The following is a 14,005-nucleotide window of genomic DNA, read 5'->3' on the forward strand; positions in this document are numbered from 1 at the left end:
ACACACGCACACACGCACACACGCACACACGCACACACGCACACACGCACACACGCACACACGCACACACGCACACACACACACACACACGCACACGCACACGCATACGCGCGCGCGCACACACACACACACACACACACGAACAAATGAATCAATAAAGAGTTAAATGTGAGTCAGAAAAAAATCTATTTAAAATATACAAACATATAAATCTATATTTATTAAATTAATTGATTTAGCAATAGATAAAAGTACTTCAGTTTCTTAGCATATCTTACATAGAAATGATAATAGGAGTAGCTTCACAGCCTGGCATGGACTATGGTGAGTCTTTAAAATTAAGAATAAGAGCATTCTGGGAAATAAATGCCGTGGTCTAGCAATACCGATGATCAGCAACAAGCAGAGTGTTTTAGAAAACAGGAGAAAGACTGCCTTTGTGTGTGGTTTCAAGTGAACTTAGATTTTTCATGGTCTTTTTTGTTTGTTTTATTCAGGACAGAGTCTCACTATGTAGCCTCTGCTGGCCTGGAACCACCATGGAGACCAGGCTGTCCTGGAACTCAGATAAACCTGCCTCTGCCTCCCAAATGCTGAAGCTCATAGTTTGAAAAAAAAATTATTTATAACATAAATACCTGCTTAGAATTGAACACTCTTGTGTTTTGTTTTTGGGGAGGTGGGGGGTGTGTGTTTTGATACAGGGTTTCTCTATATACTATTGTATGTCCTAGAACTTGCTCTGTAGATCAGGCTGGCCTGAAACTCGGAGATCTTCCTGCCTCTGCCTCCAGAGTGCTGGGATTAAAGGTATGTGCTACCACACCTGGCTGACAAACTTATTGACATAAAAACATAATCATGTATTTTCTACAAATGAAATCTCTTAGATAATCGTTATATAAAAATAAGAATACTGAACAAGGAGATTGTGGTTTGATGTCTCAGAGAGATGAAGTTCTTCTTTTATAACTCATATATATAGTCATATATATCATATTATCCGAATAACCTTATATGAATGAAACTCATTTTATCATGTTCATTTATTTCTATACACATAAAACCTTCTCAAGTGATAGAACTTACTCTATAACTAACATATATGATAGTTACTGGCAGAGCAGTGCACTGCCAGTACTATCTGCTACTGCTACTCTACCAGTAACTATCATATATGCTCTGGCAGAGCAGTAACTATCATATATGTTAGTAAATAAAGAACAAAGAATTCCATATACATAATACATCCATTGATTGTACTTTGTATTGCTTCAGCATGTTGTCACACTTCAACCCCAATTAACCACTAAATTTCCTCACCCTGAGGATGTTATATAAGCAGAATCACACTATATTCAACTCTATATTCTTACAACTTTTATGCAAGATGATACCCTTGAGATCGATCCAGGTTGCCAAAAAATACCATTCACAAATTCTTTTTTTATTTCTTTTCATTTTCTACTGTATAAATCAAAACAGACAAAAACTCTAAGATCATTTGAAATCACAAAGTTATCTTTCTCCTTTTTCCTAAAACAACCTAATTGTGGCTTATCATCAATATTGCTAAGACAGGGCATTTATTTCTCACTGTAAAATATTTGGTGTTTTACCAGTATTGTGCTTTCAAAAAAGAGTTTCATGAAAATACATAAATTAGTTTTTATGTAAATTAAGTTTTTACTTCTCTAGAGTAAATACACAAAGCTGGATCACATATTAAATCCATGTTGATTTTACAAGAAAATACAAAAATTTTCCAAATAGCTGTATCATTTTACATTTTCATTAGAAATACAGAAGAGAACCTAATCTACATGTCTGCCATGACTTGGTATAAGCAGTATTCTTATTTCACTGTTTCAATAGGTGTACATTGTACTGCAGCCTTGCTCTGCATTATTCTAATGATTAATGAGAAGGAAATATTTGTGGGATTACTGGCTATCTACATGCACTTCTGAAAAGTCTTTGTTAATTTTTGCCCATTATATAATTGAATAATTTATTATTTTTCAACTTAGAGAATGCTTTATATATTTTAAATACATCTCTTTTTAGGAGTGTGTGATTTACAATTTTTTCTAGTCTATAGTTTTATCTTTTCATTTGCCAGGGTGGTTCACAGAGTGATATTTTTAGGCTTTACTGTCTACTGTCAAGTTGTTCTTTGTGAATTGTGCTTTTACTGACCCTAGCAAGTCCCTTCCCTTCCTTACCCTATCATCTGGAGTCTTTTGGTATATGGTTTATTTGTTCTGTCCAGAATTCTCTGTTGCAATGCTATTATCAGCAAAGAACAACAATGAAATATTAGCAAGGATTTGGAGGAAAGGTTAACTATAAAGCAGGTGAAGAAGGAAGAGCTGGTAAACATGACAGTTAGCACAGCCAAAACAATGCTAAAGACAAATGTGTTTACACCATCTTGCCTAAAATTCAAACCTAAAATGGATTGAGTTTAGCTCATCTTGCTCAGAATTGAAATTCTGTTACTGATTTTTGGTATATAATTATTTGTATATGTTATCATTCTCTCCTCTGTTTCTAAAGGGTTTTATTATTGTTTTTCTTTATTGGATTTTGATATCTCTAAAGGCCAAGGTACTTTGGTAATGTACTAAGTCTGTTTCATTGTTTGTGGATCCATTCATTGAGAGGTAAGGGGATCCTGATACGATCTGCTCCAATTAACAGGTCATCCACGGATGGATTCATAAAGTAAAGGGTAGGAAAAGACTGAAGAAGTAAGTCAATGGAGGAGCACTTTTGGATGGATGATATATCCTGCTTTGGCACCTTCCAATCTATTTCTTTCTGCCTGAAATGTGACATTTTCTTCCACTATATTCTTTCTCAAGGAGGTATTATTATTATGCTCAGGCCTAGAAGCAATAGAGCAAAGAGGACCATGAACTGAAAAGTGCTAAAACCACAACCCAGGATAAATCTTCCTTTTTAAAATCAATCGGTCTTTCTTCCTTTCTTCCTTCCTTTCTCTTTCTTTCTTTCCTTCCTTCCTTCTTTCTTTCTTTGCCTCATTACAGAGATGACAAGTAACTAACACAGGTTTCTAATAACTTTTCAATTAACTGCCAGAGTAACAGTGTTACAAAGCATATGTTTTTTTAATGGAGTAGTTGCAAGAAACCATTAATTGGTTGGTCTAAACCACTAGTAAGATGATAAACAATAAATTTAATAAATTCTCAAGTTTTTTATTCATTCAGTAAATACCTGTTTATAAAAGCATATACAGACATGCAACTTATAAGACAGCTAAGATTCCTAGTTATGGAACTTACATTTTAATCATCAGATCAGGGTAAAGGTGTCATGTGTATTAATATATAAAAAATGTATCCTGTTCAGGTTCAAAAAATTCAATGATTTCAATTATTCAGAACATTCATTTAGAAACTGAAAATAGTTTAAAATTTCAAACTGAAGAACTGTCACCAAGGCAGACTTTCTTTCTCTTGGTACAGCAGAATTTTATTGTTCTATTAAATTGTAATGAACTACTTACCACATATAGTTGTTTCCACAGACTGGCCCATTCTTGTAGAGTTGTTGTAACTTCAGTCACAATAGAATCTTCCAGTGGAACCACGGTTTCATACTGCCTAGAACCAAAATCGCAGAAACCACATTATCTTTGATGCCACCTGCTCCATTTTTCAATGCTCTAATCTCAAATATGAAAATCATGAAGATATAAAGAGAAACACAGCTAACTGTTCAGACAACTTTGTACAGTGATAAAATAAAATGGTATAATTGGGCTAATTAATATAAAAATATTTGGTTTTGTTTTCCTAAAAGCAATTTCTTATTGCTTTTAGAAAGGCTACCTAAAAACATTGTTTTTTGTTTTGTTTTACTTTGTTTCATTATTTTTAGCATATTCTTAAAATATTAAGTTTATTCCCTCTAAAAAAATACCATTACAAAACTCTTGCTTAGATAATTTTTTAGAACCACTTGTACTTTTAACATTTTCTGTAATACAAAGTAGCTCATACTCTAGACTAAAAGATCTGAATGGATTCACAGTCCCTAGTACACTGTTTGGTGATGGTATTTGTCTCCTAAGACTGGAGTTGGTGACTTTACATTCAAATGGGAAAACAGAAATGGAAAGCTCCAAGGAATATGCACAAAAGTTACAAATGAAGTAATAAAACAATATGCTAATAACCAATACCAATATAAATAAAGATTTATAAGTTTCATTTAAAAAACCAAAATAATTAACTACAATAGGAAACAAGAGCTGACCAGCAGGACTTGGCTGTTGTGAGGGTGATCCATGATGCCAGTCGAGACAGGGGTGAAAAGGGGGAAGGCCCATTCATATAAGTAACTTGCCATCAGATTTATAGCTAGATCCAGGGCATTTTCTTACTAAACAAAGAAGCTTCCTGCTATATCTAAAGCTAAAGGACCACAGAGATTAAAGGTTGTAGTAAGCTATACCATTAATGAATTAAGCTCAAAACCACAGGATGTGTTTAGCTGCCATTTGAACAAATTATCTTAAATAGAGATTAATCCCAAAGAGTCTTCTATAAGAAATGTACCTTAACAGTACAGTGTTCATTCAGTACTTTCAGGGAAGATCTAAGTAAGTCAAGCATCAAGTGTGTCTGCTAATTTTATATAGATATATTTAGGCAATAAGAAAAGAGTCTGTTTTATTTCTGACTTAATAAAAAAATCTGACTTGGAATGAGAGAGAGAGAGAGAGAGAGAGAGAGAGAGAGAACGAACACACGAACAAGCAGGTCAATGAAATAAGGGAGATGACCTACACACAAATGAGAAACTCAGCAGCTGGGAGCTCAGCAGTAGAGGGCTTGGTTATCCATGGCCCTGAGTTTGGTCTTTAATATGCATAAAAATGTAACTAAGCTCTACAAGGTTTACAAAAGAGATGGAGAAAAAGTAAAAAAATACCATTAAGTCCAGCAAAATAAACTTATAAAACTATTAAATTAATTTGATAAAGTTGCAGAAACAAAGCCCACTTCATTAGTACCACTTTTATACATTAATATTTAACTTTGTAAAAATGTGTACTAATATGTGGAAAATATTATGCTAAGTGAAATAAGCCAAACAGAAAAAAGACAGATATATGCTTAACATATCTAAAAGTCAAATTAACAGAAACAGGGTACAAAGTTGGTTTACCAAGAATGTAAAAAATGGGGAAATTCAAAGGGTATATATTTTCAGTTATTAGATGAATAAATTCCAGAGACCTAATGGATACATGGTTGTTAAAATTTACAGTAATACCTTATAGACTTCAACTCTGCTGAAGGATTTTAAGTATTCTTTTTCTAACCATACATTATCATTTTTTGCAGATAATGATAGTATATATAAGTGACCCCAAAAATTCTACCTTCAAAAATTCTACACCTTCAGCAAAGTGGCTGAATACAAAATAACTTTTAAAAACTCAGTATCCGGGGCCAGAGCACTGAGCAGATCTTGGGTGGCAGCTCTGCCCCCAACCTCCAAGAACCCAGAGGAAGCAGGGATCCCAGGCCCTCTAACTCAGGCAGTATCTAAGGCAAGCAGACAGCAGGGCCCGCCCTAAACAGGGAGTAACTGGGAACCAAAAGGACCCAGGAAGTCACTCCCGGCCTGGAACACTGGTTCCTTCCAGTCTGGGCCAGAGCACTGAGCAGATCTTGGGTGGCAGCTCTGTCCCCAACCTCCAAGAACCCAGAGAAAGCAGGGATCCCAGGCGTTCTAACTTGGACAGTGTCTTAGAAACTAGTTCTCAGATCTGAGGCCTGGATCAGACCTCTGCCAGGTCTGCTGTTGTGTGGACCCCGGATTCCACCTGAGACATACTGGAAGGTCCACTCAACCCAGATCCACAGAGGAACAAATGAACTCAGAGCGTCAGACAACATATCCTGAGATATTCTAGAGGAGACACTGCACCCAGAACAGCAGACACCTAGCTGGACTACTACCTTGGAGGCACCATATCCTGAGGCATCCTAGAGGTACCACTGTAATCAGAGCAGCTGAAAAAGATCACAGAGACATCTGGACCCCTAGAAGATCAGACACAAGCTAGATAACTGGAAAGACAGGCTTCAGTCAGAGACAGCAAGTACAGGCAGCACTAGAGTTAACCAGATGGCAAAAGGCAAGAGCAAGAACGTAAGCAACAGAAACCAAAGTTACATGGCATCATCAGAACCCAGCTCCCCCATCAGAGCAAGCCCTGAACACCCCATCACACCAGAAAAGCGGGAATCAGAATTAAAATCACTTCTCATGATGATGATAGAGGGCTTTAAGAAAGACATAAATAACACTCTCAAAGAACTTAAGGAGAGCACTGGCAGACAGATAGAAACCCTTAAAGAGGAAACACAAAAATCCCTTAAGGAATTGCAAGAAAATGCAACCAAATGGGAAAAGGAATTAAACAGAACCATGCAGGATCTAAAAATGGAAGTAGAAATAATAAAGAAATCAGAAAGGGGCAATACCCTGGAGATAGAAAACCTAAAAAAAAAGATCAGGAGTCATAGACACAAGTATCACCAACAGAATACAAGAGATGGAAGAGAGAATCTCATGTGCAGAAGATACCATGGAAAACATTGACACAACTGTCAAAGAAAATGCAAAATACAAAAAGCTACTAACCCAAAATATACAAGAAATCCAAGACACAATGAGAAGGCCAAACCTAAGGATAATAGGTATAGATGAGGGGGAAGACACCCAACTTAAAAGACCAGTAAATATCCTCAACAAAATTATAGAGGAAAACTTCCCTAACCTAAAGAAAGAGATGTCCATAAATATACAAGAAGCCTACAGAACTCCAAATAGTTTAGACCAGAAAAGAAATACTTCCTGCCATATAATAGTCAAAACATCAAATGTACAAAACAAAGAAAAAATACTAAAAGCAGTAAGGGAAAAAGGCAAAGTAACATATAAAGGCAGACCTATAAGAATTACACCAGACTTCTCACCAGAGACCATAAAAGCCAGAAGATCCTGGACCGATATCATACAGACCCTAAGAGAACACAAATGCCAGCCCAGACTACTATACCCAGCAAAACTCTCAATCATTATTGATGGAGAAACCAAAATATTCCATGACAAATCCAAATTTACACAGTATCTCAACACAAATCCAGCACTTCAAAGAATAAATTACAACCTAGAAAAAGCAAGAAAGTAATCTTCCAAAAACCCCAAAAGAAGATAGTTACACAAACATATCTCCACGGATGTTAGTCCAAAAGCTTGGATTAGCGAAGACTCAACCCACAGACCACATGAAGCTCATGAAGAAGGAAGATCAAGAGGGGATGCCTCAGTTCTACTTAGAACGAGAAACAAAAATGCTCAAGGGAGCAAATAGGGAAACAAAACATGGAACAGAAACTGAAGGAGGGGCCATCAGGAGACCATTCCACCTGGGTATTCACCCCATGTACAGCCACCTAAGCTAAACACTGTTGTGGATGGCTGGAAGTGCATAATGTGAGGAACATGATATAGCTGTCTCCTTAGAGGTCTGCCAAAGACTAACACACTCAGAGGACAATGCTCACAGTTAACCACTGATATGATCAGGGGTTTCCCAATGGAGAACTTAGTGAGAGGACTGAAGGAGCAGAAAGGGTTAGTGACCCCAGGTGGAAAGCAACAATACCAAACAACCAGAGCCCCTCAGGGTCTAAACCACCAGCCTGGGAACACATAGGAAGGGACCCAAGATTCCAGAGGTATATGTAGGGGAGGATGGCCTTGTCAGACATAGGTGGGAGAGGAGTTTCTTGGTCCCATAAAAAAAAAAAAAAAATGAACACACAGTGTGGGGGGGGAATGTGAGGGCGGGGAGGGAATAGTGAGGGGGGTAGGTGCGGTCACTGCCTCATAGAAGCATGAGGAGGGGGATGGGATATGAGGTTTCTGGGTGGTAGGAGGAAGTAGGGTAAGGGGATAAAATCTGAAACGTAAATACTACAACCAATTTTAACAAGCGAAAAAAAAAGTCGTCAGAACCAACATCTTTAAAAAAAAAAAGTCAGCCCCCTGGGGGTGGGAAATTTTTTTTCTTTATTGATACTAAAACTTGTTCTGAGAATTGTATATTGCAGAATACACAGCCTTGGTGTATCTACTCATCAAGCATACTGAGCAGACCTGCCCAAACCTCCGATGTCCTGGAATTCCATCTGGATTCAGTGAAGACACAGCATCAGAGGCTTATCAACTTACTCTTCCCCCCACCCCTCTTCTAAAATCTCAACGCCCTTAATCAGCTTGAAGAAGTTAAAGGAGAGTCAGCGCCCCTATTCCCTGAGCTTGGGGACTAATGTGGTTAATAATGGTCTGTCTTTCTAGGGAAAAGTAGTGGTTTTGTTGGAACAGGGGGGATTAGCTATGACTTATTGCATAGCCATAACCTATTGATAGAAATCTGTATAATTATTATCAAGATGAAGTTATAATTTCTTAAATGGTACAAAATTTACTTTGATCTCAAATTTAAGGTTTTCATTGGTATGAGCCTCTTATTAATATAAAAATGAGATGAATGTTGATACGCTCATGGGCATTGTGCCTGTATAACACATTTAGGAATACAAGGCCTAGACCCAGCCCTTTTTTAACTTTTTTAACTGATTTGGGACGGTTAACCTATGAGTTAAGGGACTATAGCAAATTCATGGTTTTGAGTTTCTTGTTAGGGTGTTTCCCATATTTTATTTAGAAATAGCTGAGAGGAGTGAACAGACAACAGTCCAGGTTACCTTACATGGATAGTTGGTTTTCAAAACATCAGAAGTCCATAGAACTGATGCTACAAATATTTATATATTAATGTTCATTTTGATTAGAGACCTGTCTGCTCCTGACAGCTTCCTGTCGTGGATTCGAAGAAGAAATTGAGCATCCTTGGAGATACTCCAGTTGTGCGGTGACAGCCACTAGGCAAGAATTGCCTCTCTCCATCTACAGACAAATTACTGTCCAGAAAAGGACACACATGCAGAATAGTTGACTGATTATATCTGCCTAGACAGAGTAATCAGCCCTTAATAATCCTGCATCACTAAGGTCTGTCAGATGATTCTGGGCCAGAAGGCTGAAGATTTGATGCTCCAACGTTCGGTAGTATAGGGGCTTTTCAGGTGTTCAGTGGTCTCTAAAAAGATCTGAGTAGATGGTTTTCAGCTGACATTCATTCTAAAGCCAAAAAGCCAGGATCAAAAGTAAGTGTTTTAGTTAGAAGAGATGACAGAGGTTCTGGTTAGTCAACAGAATGATGGACTGGGTATTAGGACTATCTTGTACCTCACTGGTACAATTAGGAATAAGTATGCTCTAATTGTATTTTGAGAGAAAAGTTCTACTTTAACACTAAGAGTGATATGTAAGAGGAGCTAAGTGGGAAGGAGTACTGAGAGGAAGAGATGGAACAAGGAGAGAAGATGAAGAAGAGGAGAAGCTAGGTGATGAGAGAGAGAAAGAGAAAGGGGGCATGGAGACAGATGTTCACATGTCTCCACCAGTCAAAGATAGTTTTTATATCTAGGTTGGGTATTGGGTTACGCTTCTGACTGAGCATTACCAAACTTATAAATCCTTTGATTAACATTTAAAAAAAATCGTATAAAAGCAAAAAGGAAAGGGGGGCATGGGACAGGGGTGTTCTAGGGAGGGGAAATGTGGAAAGGGGATGGCATCTTAAATGTAAATAAAATATAAAAATAAGTAAATAAAATAAGTAAATAAAAAAGAAAAAAACTCAGTATCCTTCCTTTATACAAATGATAAACAGGCTGAGAAAGAAATGAGGAAAATAGTAACCTTCAAGATAGCCACAAATAAAATAAAATATCTTGGTGTGATTCTAACCAAGCAAGTGAAAAGACCTGTATGACAAGAACTTCAAGTCCATGAAAGAAGTAAAAAAGACCTTAAAAAATGGAAAGATCTCCCATGTTCACAGATCAATAGGATTAACACAGTGAAAATGGCCCTTACCGAAAGCAATCTACAGATTCAACAGAATTCCCATCAAAATTCTTTGCTGTCCTTGAAAGAACAATACTCAACTTCATATAGAAAAACAAAAAACCTGAAATAGCTAAAGCAATCCTGTACAATAAAAGAACTTATGGCAGTGTCATTATCCCTGACATCACGCTTGTACTACAGAGAAACAGTGATAAAAAACTGCATGATACTGATAGAGAAACAAACAAGTTTTGGCCAATGTCCTCCCTGTTGGGTCTTGGGAACCTTTGGGTTTTTGGCATCTAGGACTTTCTAGTGGCTACTGTCAGTTCTTTAACCCCCACTCCTAAACATCTCCTTTCAAATGCCTGACTTCTCCCCCATCTCCTCCCTTATCTGAACCATCCCCCTTCTCTCCCTCTCTTCTCTCCCTCCACCTCCCAAGATTATTTTCTTCTCCCTTCTGAGTAGGACTGTAGCATCCACAGTTTGATCTTCCTTCTTCTTGGGTTTCATATGGTCTGTAAGTTGTATCATGGGTATCCTGAGCTTTTTTCCTAATATCCTAATAGAGAGTACATACCATGTGCATTCTTTTGTGACTGGGTTACCTCACTTAGGATGATACTTTCAAGTTCCATCCATTTGCCTGAGAATTTCATGAAGTCATTGTTTTTAATAGCTGAGTAGTATTCCACTGTATAAATGTACTACATTTTCTGTATCCATTCTTCTGTTGAGGGACATCTGGGTTGCTTCTACCTTCTGGCTATTATGAATAAGGCTGCAATGAACATAGTGGAACATGTGTCCTTGAACAACTGAAATGTAAATAAATAAAATAAACAATGTTGGAGCATCTTCTGGGTATATGCCCAAGAGTGGTATAGCTGGGTCCTCAGGTAGTACTATGTCCAATTTTCTGAGGAACCACCAGACTGATTTCCAGAGATGAGGCAGAACCTGTAGAGACCATATCCACTGGATAGGCACAGCATCCGGTTTAGGCATGGGGCCACACACCCACCTCAAAACTAATAATCCAGAATTCCTCCTGTCAAAAGGAAATGCAGGGACAAAGAGTAGAGCAGAGTCTGAAGGAAAGTCCATCCAGAGACCACCTCGCCTGGGAACTATCCCACCTGTAGACACCAAACCCAGACACTATTGCTGATGCCAAAAAGCACTTGCTGACAGGAGCCTGGTATAGCTGTCCCCTGAGAGGCTTTGCCAGAGCCTGACCAATACAGATGTGTATGTATACAGCCAAACATAGGACTGAGCATGGAAACCCTAATGGAGGAGTTAAGGCAAAGACTGAAGGCACTGAAGGGATTTGCAACCCCATAGAAAGAACAATATCAACCAACCTGACCCAGAGACTAAACCACTAACCAAAGAGTACACATGGGGGGAACCCATGGCTCCCGCTATATATGCAGCAGAAGATTGCCTTGTCTGGCATCAATGGGAGGGGAGGTTCTTTGTCTTGTGGAGGCTTGATTCCCCACTGTAGGGAAATGCTAGGGTGATGAGGCAGGAGGGGGTGGGCAGGTGGGAGAGCACCCTCAGAGAGGCAAGGGAAAAGGAGAGGGGATAAGGGGTTTGTGGAGGTGACTGAGAAGGGGGATAACAATTGAAATGTAAATAAATAAAATAAACAATTAAAAAAGAAACACAGGTTGATCAACAGAATTAAATTAAAAAAAAAAAAAAAAAAAAACAGAAATAAACCCACACACCTATGAACACTTGATTTTTGACAAAGAAGCCAAAACAATACAATGGGGGAAAAGAATCTTCTAACAAATGGTGTTGGTCTAACTGGATCTTTGCATGTAGAAGAATACAAATAGATCCATATTAATCACCCTTCACAAAAACTCAAGTCCAAGTGGATCAAAGGCCTCAACATAAAACCAGATACACTAAATCTGATAGAGGAGGAAGTGAGAAATAGGTTTGAATGCATAGGCACAGTAGAAGACTTTCTGAACAGAACACCAACAGCTCAGTTACTAAGATCAACAATTAGTAAACAGGACCTCATTAAACTTAATTAAATGTTTCTGTAAGGCCAAGGACATCATCAAAAAAACAAAACAGCAGCCTACAAAATGGGAAAGAATCTTTACCCACCCAACATCCAACAGAGGGCTGGTATTTCAATATAGAAAGAACCTAAGAAAATAGACACCAACAAACTAGAGAATCAAATAGCCCTATTAAAAATGGGGTACAGAGCTAAACAAAGAATTCTCAACTGAGGAATCCCAAATGGCCGAGAAGCACCTAAAGAAATGTTCAATATCCTTAGTCATCAGGGAAATGCAAATCAAAACAACCCTGAGATTCCACCTCACACCAGTCAGAATGGCTAAGATCAAAAACCTAGGTGACAGCAGATGCTGGCAAAGATGTGGACAAAGAAGAACACTCCTCCATTGTTGGTGGGATTGAAAGCTGGTACAACCACTCTGGAAATCAGTCTGGAAGTTCTTCAGAAAATTAAACATAGTATTACCTGAGGACCCAGCTATACCACTCCTGAGCATATGCCCAGAAGACGCTCCAACATATAACAAGGACAAATGCTCCACTATGTTCATAGCAGCCTTATTATTTGTTTGTTTTTGTTTGTTTGTTTGTTTCCAGCCAGAAGCTGGAAAGAACCCAGATGTCCTTCAAAAGAGGAATGGATACAGAAAATGTGGTACATTTAAACAATGGAGTACTACTCAGCTATTAAAAACAATGACTTCATGAAATTCACAGGCAAATGGATGGAAATAGAAAATATCCTGAGTGAGGTAACCCAATCACAAAAGAACACACATGGTATGCACTAACTGACAAGTGGATATTAGCTCAAATGCTCAGAATACCCAAGATACAATTCACAGACCACATGAAGCTCAAGAAGAAGGAAAACCAAAGGTGCAGGTGCTTTACTCTTTCCTTTCTTAGAAAAGGGAACAAAATACATATGAGAGCAAATATGGAGACAAAGTGTGGAGCAGAGACTGAAGAAAAGGCCATCCAGAGACTGCCCCACCTGGGGATCCACCCCATATACAGTCACCAAACCCAGACACTATTGGGGATGCCAAGAAATGCATACTGACAGGAGCCTGATATAGCTGTCTCCTGAGAGGCTCTGCTAGAGCCTGACAAATACAGAGGCAGATGCTTGCAGCCAACCATTGGACTGACCCAGTGGGGTCCCCAATGGAGGAGTTAGAGAAAGGACTGAAGGAGCTGAAGGGGTTTGCAACCCCATAGGAAGAACAATATTAACCAAAAAGATCCCCCAGAGCTCCCAGGGACTAAACCACCAACCAAGGGGTACACATGGAGGAACCCATGGCTCCAGCCACATGTATAGCAGAGGATGGCCTTGTTAGGCATGAATGGAAGGCCCTTGGTCTTCTGAAGGCTCAATGCCCCAGTGTAGGGAAATTCGAGGGCAGGGAGGTGGGAGTAGGTGGGAAGGCGGAAGAACACCCTTATAGAAGCAAGGGAGGGGGTGGGAGAGGAAATTTCGGGGAAACGGGGAAAGGGGATAACATTTAAAATGTACATAAAGAAAATATCCATTTGCCTAAGAATTTCACAAATTCATTGTTTTTAATAGCTGAGTAATACTCCACTGTGGAAATGTACATTTTCTGTATCCATTCCTCTGTTGAAGGACATCTGGGTTCTTTCCAGCTTCTGGCTACTATAAATAAGGCTGCTATGAACATAGTGGAATATATGTCCTTGTTATATATTGGAGCATCTTCTGGGTATATGCCCAGTAGTGGTATAGCTGGGTTCTCAGGTAATGCTATGTCCAATTTTCTGAGGAACCACCAGACTGATTTCCAGAGTGGTTGTACCACCTTGCAATCCCACCAACAATGGAGGAGTGTTCCTCTTTGTCCACATCTTTGCCAGCATCTGCTGTCACCTAGGTTTTTGATCTTAGCCA

At 38.6% G+C, this 14,005-nt stretch overlaps 1 protein-coding gene across 6 annotated transcripts in view; it reads right to left on the reverse strand.

The window, feature by feature from the left end:
- Positions 1-14,005, reverse strand: part of Dock3 (dedicator of cytokinesis 3) — a 322,288-nt gene that overhangs the window by 204,900 nt on the left and 103,383 nt on the right. For all 6 annotated transcript variants that reach the window (XM_076917344.1, XM_076917346.1, XM_076917345.1 and 3 more), the window contains one exon: positions 3,536-3,632. In XM_076917344.1, the coding sequence (XP_076773459.1) occupies positions 3,536-3,632 (97 nt within the window). Of the gene's footprint in view, positions 1-3,535; positions 3,633-14,005 lie in introns of those variants that run through there.

This window comes from Arvicanthis niloticus, chromosome 21 (genome assembly GCF_011762505.2).
Source record: "Arvicanthis niloticus isolate mArvNil1 chromosome 21, mArvNil1.pat.X, whole genome shotgun sequence".
Taxonomy (NCBI): domain Eukaryota; kingdom Metazoa; phylum Chordata; class Mammalia; order Rodentia; family Muridae; genus Arvicanthis; species Arvicanthis niloticus.